General features: G+C 42.2%; 3 protein-coding genes across 5 annotated transcripts in view; 1 reads left to right on the top strand and 2 right to left on the bottom strand.

Annotated features, from left to right (window-relative positions):
- LOC118113690 (CUB domain-containing protein 1) overlaps positions 1-5,308 on the bottom strand; it is an 8,086-nt gene extending 2,778 nt beyond the window's left edge. The window contains exons 1-5 of the mRNA XM_035163626.2: positions 4,972-5,308; positions 3,678-3,887; positions 3,202-3,564; positions 2,754-3,119; positions 812-1,003 (exon numbers count right to left, since the gene is read on the bottom strand). Coding sequence (XP_035019517.1) covers positions 812-1,003; positions 2,754-3,119; positions 3,202-3,564; positions 3,678-3,887; positions 4,972-5,041 — 1,201 coding nt within the window. The 5' untranslated portion in view covers positions 5,042-5,308. The remainder of the gene's footprint in view (positions 1-811; positions 1,004-2,753; positions 3,120-3,201; positions 3,565-3,677; positions 3,888-4,971) is intronic.
- A 1,834-nt stretch (positions 5,309-7,142) lies between these two features.
- Positions 7,143-9,368, bottom strand: LOC118113284 (transmembrane protein 158). The gene has a single exon (XM_035162821.1). It carries the CDS (start codon positions 8,855-8,857, stop codon positions 8,135-8,137), a length of 723 nt encoding a protein of 240 aa, XP_035018712.1. The 5' UTR covers positions 8,858-9,368; the 3' UTR covers positions 7,143-8,134.
- A 9,255-nt stretch (positions 9,369-18,623) lies between these two features.
- The window catches only part of lars2 (leucyl-tRNA synthetase 2, mitochondrial), a 34,157-nt gene continuing 33,212 nt past the window's right edge, over positions 18,624-19,568 (top strand). Inside the window, exon 1 of one of the 3 annotated variants that reach the window (XM_035164265.1) lies at positions 18,624-18,796. The gene's annotated coding sequence lies outside the window, so the exon portion shown is untranslated. Of the gene's footprint in view, positions 18,919-19,568 lie in introns of all 3 variants that reach the window. The other 2 variants (XM_035164266.1, XM_035164268.1) reach the window with 2 other exon arrangements.

Here is a 19,568-nt window from a genome sequence, read left to right as displayed (position 1 = left end):
ATGTAGATGTGATGATACAGAAACAACACAAATGGTTGACTCTCCATCAACATGGCCGTGCAAGGTCCAAGACGGTTTGAAACACCAGGTGGTGCTATGAGCCATGTTCGAGCCATAAATGTAGAGGTTTTATTTATAGATTTGGTAATAAACTTTAAAACTTGCCTTTAAATCCTGCATTCATGTACTTCATCAAAGAACAGTCACATAATTTAGTTTACAGCTCAAAAAACACAGCTCAATTTTGTCATATATGGTATCTCTCATTTTAGGTTGTTCTTATCACACTGATGTTTGCTCAGTCAGTTTTTGGTTTTGGTTTGGTTTTGATTAGTTATGTGATGACTAATCAAAATGGGGTAAAACATCATGATTGATGGCTGAGACTGACTCGTGATTGGTCGAGCGCGTGCATCCACAAGACTTCACTCGCACATCACGCTCCAAACACACAAGATGGTAGTGTTCGTATCTGGGTTACTTTAGCTTCACTTATGGATTTTGGGAGGAGTTAGAGACGTGTGGTCCCTCTTTATATACAGTCTATGTATATATGTCAGTCACAGAATGAAGTCTGTGATGCTAAATAAAGTCCATTTTACCAAAGTAGAAATATACCTTTTTTTTTTTTAACAGCATTGAGAATAATTTGAAAATCACACTTTTTAAAGTCATTTTGATACCATACAAATAGATGTAGAATAGAATTAAATCGTTATGATATGAACAATTTATCCCAGTATAGATCATTTTAAAAATGTATCTTCTATTTCCAGGGAATCCCCTGTTTGACCCTCATATCTGGATTTACCAATAACTTTCATGGCGGTGACCTCTACGTCCTCGGGGGTGCAGCCCTGGAACGACAGCTCACTGTTTGAAGTGACCGTGATGTTCTCTTTGGTCACAGAGTTGATTTTCATCTCACAGGCAGAAGTCGGCCTCAGCTTCTTGATGTAAAGAACGAGGCCCTCCGCTTTGCTCAGGTCCACTTTGCACAACACTACAGAGAAAACAGCACAGAGGATATGTGAGAAATCATTAGTCATCGCAACAACAGCGACCTGGAATTTGAATTTCGATTTGACAGATTGGAGCAGGACAGGATTCCTGAAGGAAGTGAAGCCCGGTGATGTGCCGCCGTCACAGTCAATCATGACTCAGCACTAGTGAGGCAATCTAAGAGCTCCCCTAAGACCACCCGATTACTCAGATACAGATCACGAGGCCCACTCTCTACGTCAGTACTCATCATGCGTCATAGACAAAAAGGGTAAAAACGCTGTAACACCCCTGACTAACCAAACAGCAACTGTGTTGAAACATGATCAGAAAACAGAAAGAAAAAAAATGCCTGCTACAACACGCAGAGGAGACATCATTCTCGGTAAAACCTCCAGCTACACAGAGCAACTCTGTGCTGCTCAAGGTCAGCTAAAGACAAAACTGCCTTCATTTATAAACTGGGAAATCAAACAAACATTTTCATTTAGCTTTAACAAAGTTGAGATTTGCTTCCTTTTCTTTATTCCAAGTCTTTATGAAATAAATAATCTGGCGCTGACCAGACCAGCTCATAGAATTTAAGATTAAACACCAGGCTACAGTAGCTTGTCAACATAACTGCTTTCAGATGTGCACCCAGCTCCTGACAGTTTCCTGAAATCTTCCAGACTTTCTGTATGTGAGAACACAAACGTCCAAGTCAGCTGCTCCAGACAATTTTTCTGCCAGCGCTCTGGTAAAATGTCCGGAGAATGTCCGAGTGAGCCCAAGTGAGAAAACAACAGGAAAATACCATTCACACAGAAGTCACAGACGAAGATGTCAACAGGATTTGAGATTTGATAAGGGCCAACGCCAGAGCTGATGTGCTGTAAATCAAAACAAGTGATTTCTGCAGTGGAATTTATACGTCATGTCCTGCCTCCTGCTGCTCTACCCAGACCGACCCTCGTCTGAATGTTCCAGACATTTTCCTGTTGTTGGGTATGTGACCTGAACAATCTCCTGCAGCGTTCTTGGTGTGAAAGGCAAACTCTGAAAAATGTCCGCACATATTCTGGAGTTTGAAAACTTCTTATGTTTGACCGAGCAAACTGGTGTCAATTAATACTGGAAGTACAGTACTGAAGTAACAATAATACTTCAAAGCAGCAATATTTGATCATTTTGGGACTCCACCAGCTAGTAAAAAATAAGTCATAAGCCCAGTTTAAGCAGTGGGCACAACACTGACATATTATCCCCTTATATAGTTGAGATTCAACCTACTCATACGCTAGTGTCAAAGCCACCTGATGAATCCAAGTCCAACAATTACTCTCCTTTTAGATCCACTTTGTCTCAACAACTCCTACGAGTTTATCTGTTTTTATAAACCTCGTGTGCACTACTGTCTGTTTGTGCGGCAGATCGTGTATGATGGCTTTTAAATGTTAATTGATCTTTTGGGGAGGGGGGTTTGTTTAGTTTGGATACATCGGTCTGCTGTGGCTGGTAAGAGATCGTGGTCAAGAGAGTTTACAGGGTGAAGAGTTTAGAATTTAAAATTAAGTTTCTGTCAGTTTTAAAGTTGCAGTATGTCTATAAGGAAAATTCGTCAACCCAAACATCTGGATATTTCTCTGGCTCAAGCTCTCTCTGATCACTGTAACAAACCATGTCAAAGGGCCAACATTTAGAAGGTTACAACAAAACCACCCATGATCCCAAAGCTAAACAACACGATAAACTACAGATGAGGTACAAACCTGATGATCTTGCACTTGAAGTGGACACCTGGACTTTTACGCTGAGTCCAGGAGAATAAGCTCGTCTTCTTTCCATCTCACAGTTCCTCAGCGTCATGGAGAAGTCCCCCGACCTCTGTTCGTGGGGATCGTTCAGACTCCGCACCAGCGCTGCTCTCCCTTTGCTGTGATACTCCACCGCCGTCTCCTTCTTCAGACAACTGGGCTGTGTGAGGTTAAAGAACCTTACGGCCGTCTTGTGTTGGTCCGGAACGTGAAAGTACCACTCCATCAAATCGTCGTCAGGAAAGCTGTCCGGGTAGTTTGGAGAGAGCAGCACAGAGGACGAGGTCCCTTTTGGTAACGTCAGAGTAATTTTGGCGAGGGCTGGGAGAGAAACGAGGAAATTAAACTGTCAAATAAAACAATTGAAAGACACACAAGAGAAGCTGTTTTTAAACCAACTCACATTTGATTTCCTCCCCGACAGACACGTCAAACTGGCTGTTTTGCGGCTTCTGCCCTCCCGGGACCTCCAGAGAAAAGCTGCCCAGAATCAGTATCTGAGCGCTGCTGATAGCGCCCGCTCTGCAGTATTTCCCTACGGCCACGCTCCCTGTAGTCTGCAGGGCCTGGAGGGTGTAGCTGAGTCTGTCCGGACAGCTCTCGGACGGATTAATCTGTCTCAGACCTGTGCCGCTGAAGTCTATTTTGAACGCTTTTGGCGCCGCTGCCTTCAGGTTCCAAGTGAATTTGCGGTTAAAATCCAGCAGAGGAAGTGAGCCGAAGTCGGCCTGGATGATGTGGCCAGTGCAAGACTTTGTAGTACATTCTGAAGAAAGTTTTAGAGTAAGTAAATCCAGCAAGACAGTCTTGATTACTTTATGAGATAACATTTCAAATAACACCTTTTACATTCCTTCAGAGAGACGTCAGCGCTCTTACCTATATTGCGGCTAATTTCGACCTTGAAAGCATCTTGAGGTCTGGGGCACTCAAACTCCACTGACACAGGAGTGTTGTCTTTTAACAGCAGAGATGCATCACATCTCCGGGAGCGTCCTGCCCCTGTGCACACCTGACAACCTTTGACCTGGGTACTGGTGATGTTGAAGGTGGTGCCTTTGTCAGGGGTGATGGTCAGTTTTTGGACCCCTGGATAAAAGACATTTGATTGACATAAAAAAAAGTGATTAAAACAGTAGATGTCCATCCCTGAATAAAGTTAGGAAACGTCACAATAAAATCATCACTTTGGTCCAGCAGAAAACCAGATAAAGATATATTTACTCTACCTCCGCCCAGCAGGATATGTTTTCATCTGTTTGTTTTTCAGCAGGATTACACAAAAACTGCTGGACGGATTACATGAAATTTGGTGGAAAGATGTGATATGGGTCAGGGAAGAACAAAATTTTGGTGCGGATCTTGGACTTTTTTTTCTAACTTCTCTAACATTCATCTAACATTTTGACATTTTCACCAATTTCCCTGGGGACAACTCAATCTAGATGAAAGAAACCTGGCAGGTTAAGGGTATAGGGTGTCAGATGTGGGGCAGCTTGACTGGATCTTTGGAGACTGTTAGGCCCTGGCTGAGGTACGTGCTCTTCTGAGTGCTATTCTAGTTTGCTTTTAGTCAGTATGACTAAACCAGCTGAAAGATGGGCTGGACAGTTTGGCTCCGCTCCTTCTGTGACTAACCAGACCCGTGCTGAGCAAACAGAGACATGTTAGCACACTACAGCTGCTAATGCTGCTGCCTGAATCAACTGTCATGTCCTGCTTCCCTGTGCTCCTTCTATATTCATCTGTATATATATGCTCCTGGAGGGGACAACAACCTGTCATCTGACCCTGTGACACGTCAGATTGGCTCGGCGGCGCTTTCGGTTGGTGAAGGATTGTTGGATTTTGTTGGTCAAACAAGAGAACACAGGCCAGTCACTCACAAGAACAACACAAAAACATCTCCCCACAGACAGGACACTGCTTCATTCTTAACCTGATCTTGGCTACTCATTGAACTCAGAAACCACATCAGCAGTAAACAGCACAATGACACAAGTTTCTCTTAACAAGTTTGACAAGTGATCCATGTTTCCCTCCAGAGTTATACCTTTAATCTGAGGGATAATCAATTATTGATCAACACCGTTATTGTTCTGAACAGCGGAATTCAAACAGCAGCTTCCACCCTATATCTGCTCCACTGGTTAATAATGAAGCTGAGACCTACCTGACGCAGTGGAGACGATGCCTGTGAGGAGGAGAAGGAGCAGACCCACTGTGGTCGTGGGAGAGGACATGCTGCCTGTCCCACGGTAAAACTCTACAAGTCTGAGGATCCTGCGGGGAAATCAGCGCACATTGTCAGCGCCTCTTGCCCAGAGTGCGCATCATTTTCCTGTGGTTCTGTGGCGCAGAGATCAGGCCGCAAGTCGTCGGGACGCAGACAACGGAACTCCACTTCCTAATGTGTGAATGTGTGAATGTGTGTGTGAGTGTGTGTGTCAGCAGCCCGGAGGTAGTGTTAAAATACCAGTTTATGTCAAGGCGTGGCCACGTCGGCCATTTTGACAGGTACAGAGTTCATTAATGCTTAAAAAAAAAGAAAAGAAAAAGACAACAGCCATAATAAATACAGTTCGAATATTTAAACTAACTGTAATAAAAAAAAAAAACTACTTCTACTACCACTACCATTATAACAACTTATAATAATAATTACAATTATAATTATAAATATAGTCCTGTAGAGTTGGTAATTATTTGTTTGTTCAGTGCTCAACGTTCAAATTAAATTGTCATATTACACATAGCAGATTTAGTTTATGACATGATTATATAAGGTTCTAAAATGAGCTCCCACATAAACAATTTATATATAAATAAAACGTTGTTTTCTCCTTTTAGAGATTTTACCACAACACTGACTAATTCACGTGTTTTCATTTTGATCCGTGTATATAGGCCCAATTCTCTATTAGAAAGGAAATAAGGGTTTTATTTCTATACTGTAAATTATTCAGGTGTGAGTCATGTTGAAACCTTTTTATATAATAGTCCTAAATCTGCGACATCTGTAATATGACTGCTTTCTTTGAACCTTAACACTGAACTAAAATGGATTCTCATCTCTAAACAAAGCAGTAATATTGCAAATAGCAGATTTAGGCCTATTATATAATACGTTCTTGTCATGAACTCACAGTTGAATAATTTCCACTATAGACATAATGCATTATTTTATGTAGCTCTGGAATAGTCTCCTGTCCCACAATTCACCCTGATTCTGTCTCATGATTCTGCTGCTGTCTCTCTTATTATCTCAATTACGTTTATTCTGTGTTTCCTTTGTTGCATCTTCCTCTCACAACATTGGTTTTACTTTCTTTTTGTCCACACTTGTATTCACCTTTGCCATGTTTGTAAAGCACTTTGGCTCATTTCCTGTTGTTTTCAACCTGCTATAAAAATAATCTGACGAGACTTGAGTAACTTCTATACGCTCGGGATGATCACTGCCAAAAGACTCATTCTGAGGGACAGGAATAATCACCTTTTCCTCTCATGAATTGGATGGCTGATATGGTCTCGCTCATACAGAGGAAAACACCAAGAGTTTTGAGAACCAGTTCCACTAAAAAAATCTATTCAGGCCCTTTCCTCATTTGGGTGAGGCCAGGGAGGACTGACTGACTCTTTCAGCTTATTCATGAACCGTGTTTTAGTGTTTGAGATCTAACACACAGCACGTGTGAGTACTCTGCACAACAAGCAGCGTTTACATGTATGATATGTTGATATTCACTTTTCCCCCCTCTATCTCTCAGTCAATCTTCTGTCTGGTTGACTTGTCTGTGTAAAATGCAAAAAACTAAATAAAAAACTTAAAGAAATACACCGATCAGCCGTAACACCGAAGCACTGAAGCATTAATCTGTTTTAATGTTACGGATGATATAGCCTGTTATTTTCTCCATGATCGGTGACCTGCTTACTAATCTGTTTTTTTTACCAGATAAACATCTCTGACTGCTTTGTGCCCCCAATATTAATGTGAAAGTTTCACTCAGAGTTTGTCACCGTCACAAATCCGTCAGCTCAGTAGTGTTGTTGTCAGATCAGGCTGATAAAGTCTCTGGCTTGTCTGCTCTGGTCCCTGTATCTTGTATTTACACTGCTGTGGCCTACCAGTTCTCCCACTTTAACGTGAGGGCAGGTTGTGTGTGGTCAAACCTTGAACGGCAAAGAAATAGTTGTATAAGGAAATCGTTCCTGTTTGAGTGATAAAACAAGCATTTACATTACAGATGGCGAGTGATTGTCTGAAGCTTCAGTACTTTACACTGTCCATTAAAATGAGGGGATGGAAACCAGAGATGAACTCAATGACTCAAATACAGATTTTTAAAATTCAAAGTATAAGCTTTTATGAATGGTTTTACATTAAACAACAGTGTATAAAGATTTTACAACCACCTGAACCAGCATTAACAAGAAGATGCTGCTCATTGTTCAGCCATAAAGTAACACTCAGTTATCAAAGTAAAGTTAACTGACAATATTTCCATATATTAACCTTACAAATTGAGGTAATTTGTGAATTATTATAATTATTACCATTATTGATTTTGCCCAGTTTTCCTATGGTCATAACTTAAAGGTGCGTCTCATGTCAAAATCAGTTTCCTTTAGACAAGCATTGCATTATGGGCTCAAACGTGACCTTCCCCTGTAATCAGTGAGAAGTGAATTGATTTAGGCTACAGACAAAACAGGTCAGAGAGAATCTGAATTATAGCCTATAATCAATTTTATTTTCATTTAAACATGAATAGCCTACAAATAAGCACAACTGAACTTGAACATTAGAAATCTAACAATATAAATCTTGAACCTCTGTCTATGTCAGTCAGAAACAACATCGATGTTTCATAATGTATTGGAAATAAAAACTATCACACTTACTCTGAACATGACTATAGGTTGAATATATATTATATATAGTACTGTATGTGACGGCACATGGTAGAGTTCGGTTTTCAGTGCAAAAGTCCTTCACATGGCATAAGGCAAAAACTTTTCTAGAAAGATTAAAAACTATACAAACACAGTTTAAGAAGAAAAAGTTTGCACGGCTGACATAATCTATAGGAAGGCCTACAAGGGTATACAAAACACGTTGGTATTGGTCCCGGTATAGATTACTATTGGCTAGTGTAAGTCTTCATACATTACCTTGGTTGTCCTAAAGAGGAGGAGGTTTAGTAAAGAATACCCACAAGAAAGCATCTCATCAAAAAAGTTCCCAGAACCCTCCAAAAGTGTGAAGAGTTGAATGGCTACAATTAGAGTATAGGCAGCACAGGCTATAATCAATATAAAGATCATTTCAATTATCTGGGTCTCCTCTGCTCCATGCCATTGGGCAGAAATCCTGCAATGATGGGCACCGGCCATATGAGAGCAGCAACACTCCACACGATGATCACCAGAGTCATGAAACAAGCCACAAGTGTGGACTCGATGGGTTTTCTGTTCAGCCTCCAACTTTTGTCCCCCTTCAGCTCGTCGAGGCTGAAATCCACGCAGCAGAAGGCGACCTGGTCCCCGCTCTGCTGGCCCCGCGTCCGGCCCTGACCGAACCGCCGGTACCGGGACATCCCGCAGCCCACGCACAGCCGCAGCTCCTGCTGACCCCCGGTGACCCCGAGGTGCTCGACGACGACGGGCGAGATGGCCCTGTTGAAGGAGGCGGAGAAGAACGCCCTGCCGTGGTTGTTGGTGGTGTAGAGGAGCACGTCACACTGGAAGCCGAAGCTGCTGTCCCAGCGGGCCACCAGCGAGGTGGGCAGCAGCCGCTGGACGCTCACGTTGCACTGGGACAGGCTCTGCAGCGGGGACGAGGCGGCGGCGGCGGCGGCGGAGTCGGGCGAGGCGTCGCTCTCCTCCACGCTCCTCTTGGAGAAGCGCACGTCCACCTCCAGGTTGGCCATGAACCTGTTGGAGGAGTTGATGGGCGGCAGGAGCAGGTCCTCGTCGCTCCAGCCCTGGCATCGCTGGAGGAGTCCGGCCACCGCGGTCAGAGCCAGCAGCAGGGTCGGGGAGTTGTTCAGCATGGCACAGGGCGCGTCTCTCCTCCTCGCATGGTCTCTGAGACGATCCGCGGGCGACGGACGGACGGACGAGGCGCGCAATGCTTGGAGATGCCACTCACTCCGGTGGCTTTTAAAAAGCTGCAGCTCCCGATGGAGAGATTCACAACCCAGCCCGACTGAAAAGGTGGAAAGCTTGTCACATGCATGCGCGCATCCCAGCCCCCCTCCCGCTGGAGGCTCTCCTCCTGACTTGGTCTCCAAATAAATAAACGTGGCGTGTTGTGGCTTTTCCAGGAGAGAGGCAGGCTGAGCAGCTCCGTGCGCAGAGCCTCTTCATCACAGCTCCCAGCTCCTCTGTCTCTTCAGGTGTGAGCTGAGCTCCGAACACATGGGCGGTGAGGAGAGACCCTCCAGTGCGCATGCAGGGACAAAAGAGCTCCACATACAGTAGGCTATACCTCCTTCATTCAACAGTCCAGGTTAAAAAAAAAAAATCCTTCATGTCTGTCTGATTAGATCCACAGGCTGAGCTCTCATCTGTCTCCCAGGATGAGACATGTGGCAGTGGCACGCTGTCCAGATCAACTTGTGGCACCAACCTGACCAAACCATTGAGTCAGAGCCACCACTTGACATAAATCAAGAATTCATAATGTCAGACCCCTCAGAAACTTCAGTCCAGACATTCGAGAGAAAGCCTCCCAAGATGTATTTTTTAAATGTGCATATTTTTGCACAGTTTTTACAAAAACTATGAACCATAGATGCTGTTTAAAAACCTTCTGTGAACGGCCATCAATAAAGATCTGTCAGGGAAACTGTGAATCTAATTTATTATTATCTATTTTGTTTGATTAGAGAAGTCAGAGTCAATGGTGCTGACAAAAATAACCAATATACTGCTCATTAGAACTATAGTAACATTGATCAATAATTGAATAACTCTGGAGGGCAACATGGATCACTCATCAAACTTTTCATGAGAAACTTATATCATTGTGATGTTTACTGCTAAATTAAATAACCACTCAGCCGGTCAGTCCACCACTTTGAAATATTTTAAAATCTATTGGATGGATTGCTGCAGAGGTTTGTACAGACATTCATGGTTTTAAGATGATAGTTTTTATCTGCACCGGGAAAATATCAAATAGACATATGTTTAATAATACAGACGCACATCCACAGACACAAACAAAGGAACTTTGCACATGGAAAGAACAACAACATAAATGACAAGTAAAAACTGTATACAGACAGGCAACAATTGGTGAGATAACACAGAGATCAAAAATAAAACCAACAAAATTGGCCGAACAACTTTTCTCCAGATGATGACATGTTTGAGTGTCCTGAAACGAGTGCATAGGTACTTTTTTCTATATGGTATTTTACAGTCCTCTCTGGCAGTGGCTCACACAGATGATGGTCTACGACAGCAGAAGACTACGTCAGGTTCCATTCCTGTCTGCCAAGAAACAAAAATTTGAGGCTGCACTGGACACACTCACTCATGAAAACTGGGCAGTTGAAGACTCGGAAACAGATGCAGCCTGTCGAATCTAGATTTCGGCTGAGGCTGCAGATGGTGGAGTCAGTATTTGGCGACAAAAGAAACCATGGACCCAACCTGCCTTGTGTCAGCAGTCCAGACTGGTGGTGGTGGTGCTGATCTATGAGTGAGTGGGGAATGTTTTCTTGGCATATTTTAGGCCCCTAAATACCAATCGATCATGTTCCAAACACCACAGACTATCTGAGCATTGTTGCTGAACATGTCCGTGTCTTTTAACCATCTTCTAGTGGATACTTCCAGCAGGATAATGTTTCACTTCACAAACTGGTTTCATGAGGCCTCCGCCAGGAACCAGATCCGATTCCACTTTGAGATGTGGTAGAACAGGGGATTAGCAGCATGAATGTGCATCTGATGAATCTGCAGAAATGATGCGATGCAACAAGGGTCAATGTGGAGCAGGAAGTCAGAGAAATGTTGTGGTAACTCAGATATGAAGAAGTGAAGCAAAGAAGGGCCTTACACACGAGTAGTAGGTGTTCCTAATAAAGTGCTCAGGGACTGCATTTGAATATGTGGAGCTCTGGTGACTGTGAAGGCCACTAAGCCGAGAAACACGGTGGGATTTCAGGTGACAGAGAGTAGCCAACGAGGTTGCACCAATAAATTAGACCGTTGTTTCATCAGAGCGACTGAGCTAAAAGATAAGAAGTTAATCTGTGTGCCATGCAGGAAAGATTAACTCCCGAACCTAATCAGAGTACATTCACTGAGTCGAGCACAAACCACGGCCACTGAATAATCAGTCCCGCTGAGCAACGGGGACTTAAAAACGCTTTGCTCAAGAGCACAGCGGCAGGTGGGATGAGGTAAAGGCAAAAATCGAAACCAATGCTCCTATGTGTATGAAAATGATGTAAAATATAAGGCAGGAGTGTCAAAATGCAACGCTTTGGAAAAATAAAGTGAAAGTGTGGTCATTTGAGAGAATTTCCCTTCATTCAGCAACAAAACATTAATATCAAGAACCTGGTTTTGTCACACTCTCAGTTTTTCTGTGCTCAATCTGCACAGATGTAAGAGTGCAAGGACACAGTTCATACAAAATACTCCCATTGAAAAATCCATCTCGTCTCTAATGTATCTTTTCTACTCAGTCATAAAATCATCTGCTCTGTGCACTGCTTGCACGACCAGATACTAAACAAGAGAGAAAAGACTGCGTGAGGTTTGTGTTTTAGCGGTTATTCTGAAACACAGTTGCGATTCAGCACACTCAGGGTTCAAATCAGAAAGTTCACATTGCTATATTTACAGTTGAGTTTTTCTCCCGGTGTAGCAGCTTCTCACAGACACAGCTTTTCCAGCGGGGATCGATCTTACAACAGCGGCCGCATCAATTTCTCTCGCTGAGTTGTTTAGCATCAGGTTTGGTCTCAGTCGTTTAAACAGCAACATCACAAGCCGCCTGTTGCAGATGATAAAAAGTCATATCTTGTAAGTTTCTATATATGAAAGCACCACAGAGAGTCCTACCGTCCATGACCCATTTGCTTTATTTATTCATCTGTTGTCTGCTCCGAGAGCTGTGTGTAAGTTGGTGGTTGTTGCTCTCGGCCATGTTGTTGTGCGCTCAGGGGCAGCCAGACACATCAATAAACATGTGCCTCCGCTGTAGTGGAGCAGCAGGGGTTTTGTACACAGCAGCATGTGTCACCTGGCTGCTGTATCTGCTGCTGAAGAGGACACAGTCACTCCCACCTCCCCGCCTCCGCTACGCTATTTGTTTTTTGGATCCCGCACTTTTATCACAAACAGAAAATCTGATCAGAACTACAGCTGGGGACACAACTGCAGCTAATCTCAATTTTGGGGAGTTCTATCGAAAGTTTGAACATGAGGACTTTGGTGGCTGAACATCTGGTCAGTTTTTGGCGAGGCGCCTTTTTCGAGCTGCGGTCAAATGTGAGCTGTGGTTGGCCCAAATCTCGCTTAGCACAGAGGCAACACTGTGTCCTATAAGATACATGAATGTATCTCAGAGTTGAACTGCATAGATTGTGATGATAGACACATAACAGGCTGACCTTCATCACCTTGATAGGATTGTCTTCAGTGACACACAGACATGTTTGCAATATTTTCTGCTTATTTCATACATGCCTTTGCTCAACCATAATTCAATCTACTACTGTACACTCCCCACCCACCTCTGTCTTCTATTGTATGTTTCACTTAAGGCTAGGAACAAGTTGTGTGTAAACCTGTGTCTGTTTTTTGCTTTGTTTGTTTGTTGGTTATTTCTTACCATGATTACGAAAAAACTGATGAACCAATTTCCAACAATCCTAATGGAGTGATGGGGCTCGGACCTGAGAAAAAGGCATTCAAGTTTGGTGCAGATGTGGACTATGGGGTGGTTCCATAGACTGTTAATAAAGATGGACGACTTGGTTGCACCCTAAAATTGAAGCCAAAGTGTCTTGATTGCCACCTGGTGGTTAGCTGCAGTATAGGTCATAATAATTGGATATTTGATGCTATAAAAACAGGGTCCTTGATACCGCAGCTCCACCCCCTGATAGTTACTGCGCAGCTTATGCTCCAAATGCGCAAGATGTTAGCATTCGTAATCCTAATATTTTGGTTTCCTTTCTGGATAGTGGCAGGAAGTGAAGACGCGTTGACCATCTTCACATACATACAAAAACTTGTAAATAGATGCATTTCTCAATATAATGCAACAAAAGCCCAAACTTGAGATTTAAAATCCCAAATCAAGATGTCTCTGACCTTTTTATAACACAATGGAGACACTTAAGGCTCCACAAAGCTGTAGTGTCATTATATTCATTTTTATTTGACATGCTCGTGTTCTATCCACCCTCCTGCAGAGGCTTTCCCCTTCTCGTAAAAAAACAGATATCAGCCCCTTTCCCCAATCACTTAACTTTCCATGTATCATGCCTCTGATCAAGTGTGATGTGGTTTTTAATGAAGACATTATTATGCTTTTTGCCAGTGTACTCTCCCTAACAAAGTATATATAATGCATCAGAAAAGATAATAAGCTATTGACAGAATTGGGTCATTGACCGGAGGCGAAATGGTGATGAATTATTCTCTTTCATCTTCGCCGACCAGGATTTACTGTATGAATGGCCATGAATTGTTTTCTTCTGTGCTGTTTAAATGGTATAATTTGCTCTGGAGGCCTGCCTCCGTGTATTTGATGTGAGGGTCCGCTGAACAGAAAGAGTCTTTGGCCTCAATTTGCACCTGAAAGCCCCCGGGCCTCTTTTCTCCGTTTAATTACGACAGTGAATTCTCCACAACCTTCTTGCTTCAAAACAATCATGTAGTTATTTGGTTCTCTCTCACACTCAGACATCTCTCTGGCGCTCGCAAATACTCCCACACATTTCCCGATGCTGGTCCCTCCGCATCAGATATGCTCTCTAGACAATGTACTGGTGTGCAGAGCAAGGAAATGTAAATGACTTTCTTGTTCATTAATTATGCTATAAAAATGTAAATTGCTTTGGTGACAAAAATGCAAATGGGACTAAGATAAAAGTCTCTTGTGCCGAAGGAGAACGTATGAAACATTCATTTTCTCGAAGTGTGGCTCTTTATTCAGGAAACCGAAGAGGAGGAGGACCTGTTAGTGGCTCCTGGCCTTCGCCAGCGTGTCTTTGCTGGATCAGTCAGCAACAGTCTCACAGAAAACTGACTTCATTAGAAGTTGAGGATTGGGAACAGGCATCCTCGCAGCCTCAACGTTCAAGCTTTTACAGCTCAGTCTGATGAATCCCCCCATCTGTCTCCTGCAATCCTGTCATACCACCAATCACTGCCAGGGCTAATCACCACGGCAACAAAACAGTGGTTTCCCTAGAAGCAGGGGAGCATTGCACACACACACACACACACACACACACACACACACACACACACACACACACACACACACACACACACACACACACACACACACACACACATTTGATAAAATAAGACCAATAACATCATTGTCATTGTTATCACCATGTTTGATGTTCAGGTCCTGTCTATCACAAAATAAGTGTTTCTTCCTTCTGAAGACGCAGCACCAGTCAGTGTAGGATCACGTAAAGGGGCAGCAAGATCGCTGGTGCTGGAGACAAACTGTAAAAACTGGGCAGAGCTGTAGAGCGGTGATCATTGGATAAAGAATAAATACGTCTATACAGCCATAAAGATTTTCCTTTGAGGAGTCTCCAATTAGAAGCCAATCTCCTTTTCTCAGCAGGTGGGTGTAGACCAGAGTGTTAACGTTGTTGAGTTCAGGCAGGAACCCGATGAGTCAAAATGAAAGGGGAAAACCTGTGTTATATATTCATCCATCCATCCATTCATCTATCTATCTATGCCAATTAAGTATTTACAGTGTTTAAAAAAGGAAAAACTCATAATTAATAATGTTGTACTCTGGGTTATCGTAACACTACATTAACATGTAAGCAGCATCGTAATTCTCTTGTCAGTTGGTATTTTGTGGTCAATTAATTTTAACTGCTGGCTGCTTTAATCAGTAAATATGCGTCACATTCAATACGATGAAAATGAAAAGATCTTGATTATTTTTTTATTATATCTAATATAATTACGTAACTTGACTCTTTTATGTTTAATGTTCTCAAGACTCCATGTGAAGCAGAACTGATGGTGTGTTGATTACTCTTACATAACTGGTTGTCAAATACGGTGGCCCTGAAGTGCAAATCACAATTTAAAATCACAGAGAAGGCAGGTTCCTGCAATCAACAAGGCTCCACACTGATTGGACAAATGCCCGTCTCCTTGACAGGAAGGAAATGCTGACAAAACGTGTTTTGTGATTTGCACCTCAGGGCCAATTAAAATGCAGTGCACACTCCTTGAAATGAAGTGGAGTAAAAATGTAAAATATAACACAAAATGGAAATCCTCAGGTTGAGTGCAGGCACATTCACATCCGTGGTACAATATTTGAGAAGAAATGTACTTTGTTACTTTTAACCACTGCTTATTATTTAAACAGTAAAATTGTTTGATCATTTGATTTAATAACTCCCAAGCACTCCACTGTGAAGATTGCCTCTCTTTCTCATTGTTAACCTTTAACTGAGAGCAATTAAAATGCTCATGAAGACATGAAATTTGACTGGAGGACATAAGATGGCAATTTAAAACTCGTTGTGTTCGAATCTTAATCAGATTTCCACCTGGTCGACGCTTACAGCTGGTCTGGGTGCATCTCGGAGACGTGCAGCACAGAGGAGTTTTGCACTAATTAGCAACAGTAATTGTGAAGTAGCTGCATGGGGATCCTGGGAGAGAAGACATAACAAATGTGTGGTTTTGTAGAACAGTCTGTCCGTTGGAGAATCGTCATTTTTTAAATCATAAATGAGAGAGTGTCGTGAAGCAGTGTGGGGATATTAGAGCAGGGGAGATCAGCGTATAGAGGGATTCCGCTGACAGATTCCGTAAAGTCTTGTTCCAGCGAAAAACCTCCTCATCTCCTCCATGTTTCCTTCCCAGGCCTTTGTCTTTCACCAGCACAGATAAGCGAGGTACGCACAGGCCTGTCAACCTGAAATAGGCCCTGGAAATGACATCACACCCATCAGGCTCTCTGAAGCTCGGTCAGAGGCGTGCGAAGAACCTATCAGCCCGTTCTCAGGAAGCCTAGATGGTGCGAGATTGCTTCGCCAAGGCACCACGGTCCCACTGCTTATTGAGGCGGATGTAGATTGTGAATCACGCGCCCGATCCCGAAAGGTCACCTTGGACAGGTGAAGACAAGTCAGCCCTACTCCCTCCCCCACTTCCACTCCCCTCATCTGCTTCCTACCTTATGCATTGCTGCTCTGTGTGATCGTTTGTCATCGGGTTCTCTGCTGGTGAAATGCAATCGTCCTCCGAAACAGGGAGAGAGGGGGTGATTACCATGGGTTGTTTGTCATGGGGGGATCGGGGGGGCGGATGTGGGTGGAAAATGAGGATGATTGGTTGCTCTCACAAGTGATTTGTTTGAAAAACTACAGAAGCCGCTTGCAACCGAGACTCGGAGGAAATGCAGCGGTCCAAAAAACTCTCAACTTTCATGAAACTGAAAATACATGAAAGAATTTGCCATCAAACTGAGAAATGAAGCCAAGCCGTATTTTAAAACTGTTAATTAGAGTCAAACACAAAGAAAGGGAGCACTGAGACAAAGCTGGAACCTGGAAAGACGGTGAGACGTTCACAGAAGTGGCTCCATCTTTTATTTTCGTGTTTTTGTTTCTCCGCATTTCCAGCAATAAACTGGCTTTGTTCTCTCAGACGCTCCCTGAGGACATGGAGCCTCCATCTGCTCCTGTTATATGATGATGCCTATGACTCTCACTTATGTGCCACAATGTTACAGGAACATTAATTGCAACAACTTGTGTTTACAGTTTTAAAGACTAGAAAATAAAAACTAGACATTCCAAATTTGAATTGAAAAAAACTTGCATATTTTCATTGAGTTGATGGGGGAAGATCAGTTGACTCCACTTTTGTTTCAAAGTATGATATATGTATAATGTATAAAGTTTAAATCTGAAATTTTTGACATGTGTCACATTGCTTCAGTGCTTTAGATCTGGTTGATTTCAAATACTTCTAAAGATTAAAAAAGCACTTGTGACCTTAAGCTCACCTCATTCTCCCTCCACTTTTTCCATCCATCATTTGCATTGGTTTAGTATGAGTATTTATTAATACATTTTAGAGTGGAACATAAAAAAGGTTCCGTTATGAACAAATGATAAAACATTGTTCTCCAGCGCCTGCAGTCCTCCATGAAATACAGAACTGAGAAGGAGATGAGAATCGCATTGATTCATCAGGCTTTGTGTGGAGTGTTAGAGTCTCAACTGTGTCAAAAACCCATTTCCCTGAACCATTCCTCCTTCCTCCCCACATCCTGCGGTGCCCTGGGCGGAGGTGCCCATTTAGCACTGATATACGACGGAAGGGCCAGATCAGAGTTTAGCTCTCTGACGTCAGGCTGAGAAACTGTCTCGATCTCCTGCTAATAACACCCCACCCCCCTTCTTCTTGTCTTCCCTCACTTCTTCTGCCAGATCAAACGTGAGAGCCACAGGGAGAGGTCGAAGAAAGACAGAGACTGAAGATGAGACGCTGCCCCCCCCTCTCCATCTTCCTCCTCAATGTCTCTGTGATGAAGGTGAAGTGAGTGGAGGTGCTCTGTCAGTCACCTATCACTTTACACTGAGAGGTAGCATCAAAGACACGGTGCTTCTCTAGGAAATCACGTAGAATGAAAGAATCTCCTGAGATACTTGTAGAGCTGCAGTAAATTTGTCTCATGATTATTCATGTTTTCTTGTAATTCTTCTTGTGACGGACTAATATTTGAGTTGATTCACTTTGACTTGCCAACATTTGACCCTGGAAAATAAAAAATAAAAACAATAACACTTTTAGGGGATATTTTTGTCCGTGAGGTGCTGGGAGGGAAGTTTTATTTTTCAAATGCACAAAATAATTAATAAAATTAATGCAAAAAAGTAAAGGTTGTTGCAGACCAGTGCCATATCCCAGACTGTGTTAACCATCCAAAATAAATGTCATTAACATTCAGCATATAGAAAATAATAAATGCTTGTGATTTAGAAAATTGTAGATATACATTTAAACAATGTGTTTTAAAGTGTTCAAATAAATGAATATTTGATATTCATGATCAGAACTGATGAGACAGATGAATAGAAAAGTAAGTGATTGGAAAATGTGAATGTAAAGTGCAAAGTAATATTGATATCTACAATGATTTGTAGCAGTTTTAGGGAGGGGGGATTTTTGTCTTTAGGTTCCTGAGAGGAAGATTTTTTAAGGAGCCCTAATGGTGCAACCCGAAAGATATACTTAAAAAATACAATCAAATCTAAAGAGAAAAAGTGACCTCCATAAAGACATTAGATGCAGAAACAGCATTATGAATGTTAGTAAGTGATCTACTAAGACTTTAACAATATAAAATGATAAGACATTTATGATGGGGTTGCCAGGTTGTGGAATGTCCTCATAAGTATGGACATATAAGCTACAAACACACGCACACTCGCACACACGCACACACGCACACATGGAAATAATAACGTTAGAATCAAGTAACTACGTCTAATATTGAAGGAATATCAAAGCAGCCTGTTTAAACCACGTGGGTTTGTCGTTGTCGACCGACGTCGTGTTAATAAAGTTTATTGAAAGCAAGATGGCGGCGCCTGTGGTGCAGTCGTGATGAGAGGAAACAGGTCGTTTCCAGCGCATTTAAAAGATGAACTTGAATGTTTCCCTGCGGATTATCGCTTTTATGAGATTGGGACAGTAACGCGGAAACACAGGAGCCGGAAGTGAAACAGAAGGTGATTTCAAAAAGTTTTTATCGGACGCTAACAGATGACAGGTTGTTTCTGTGTGGACAGACCAGAGGTTACATCTGACAGCTAAACAACACCAGGTTCACTTTAAAGACACATGAATGTGTGTAAGTCAAGACTTTAACTCGTTACATTTACGTTTGTTCACCACTGTGTTTGACTGAAAACAAGATGTCCTGCTTGTCAACGACCTGCCATCTTCTCACACAGAAACACAGTAGAGCTATAAGGCTGCAACGATTAATCGACCAATCAGACAATAGATTTGATCATTAATGGATTCAGCGCTGGTTGTAAAATGTAAAAAAACATTACCGACATCATTTCATCTCCAGTTTTTTATTCACTGTAAATTTCTGACAGGATTATTTGTAATGTGGACATTTTGATCTGGAAGAGACAAACAGTAAAACTCAGTCACACTATTAGAACAACAGAAACCCCTAATCTAATAATATAATATAATTGCATATGACAGACTCATTTTCAGTTTCATCAATGTATAATATGATGTGGGCATAATTCAATTTCTGGTGGGACTTTTTGTTTTATTTCAGCACCAATGTTATGCCTCAATTTCTGCTCATACCAAAAATATGATTATATGAATAATTAGTTTGAATAACTTATAAATTCAATAATTCAATATATTGTTCTTTCAGACACTTTTATATGTTAATTTCTTTGTAGAAAGTATATTTTTATTTCACAAAATAAAACTTCAAAACCTTTTGCCCGATTAAGGTAAACATATATT

Source organism: Hippoglossus stenolepis, chromosome 8 (genome assembly GCF_022539355.2).
Source record: "Hippoglossus stenolepis isolate QCI-W04-F060 chromosome 8, HSTE1.2, whole genome shotgun sequence".
NCBI classification, from domain to species: domain Eukaryota; kingdom Metazoa; phylum Chordata; class Actinopteri; order Pleuronectiformes; family Pleuronectidae; genus Hippoglossus; species Hippoglossus stenolepis.
Note: the sequence above shows the minus strand (reverse complement) of the source record. Positions and strands in the feature narration are given on the sequence as shown.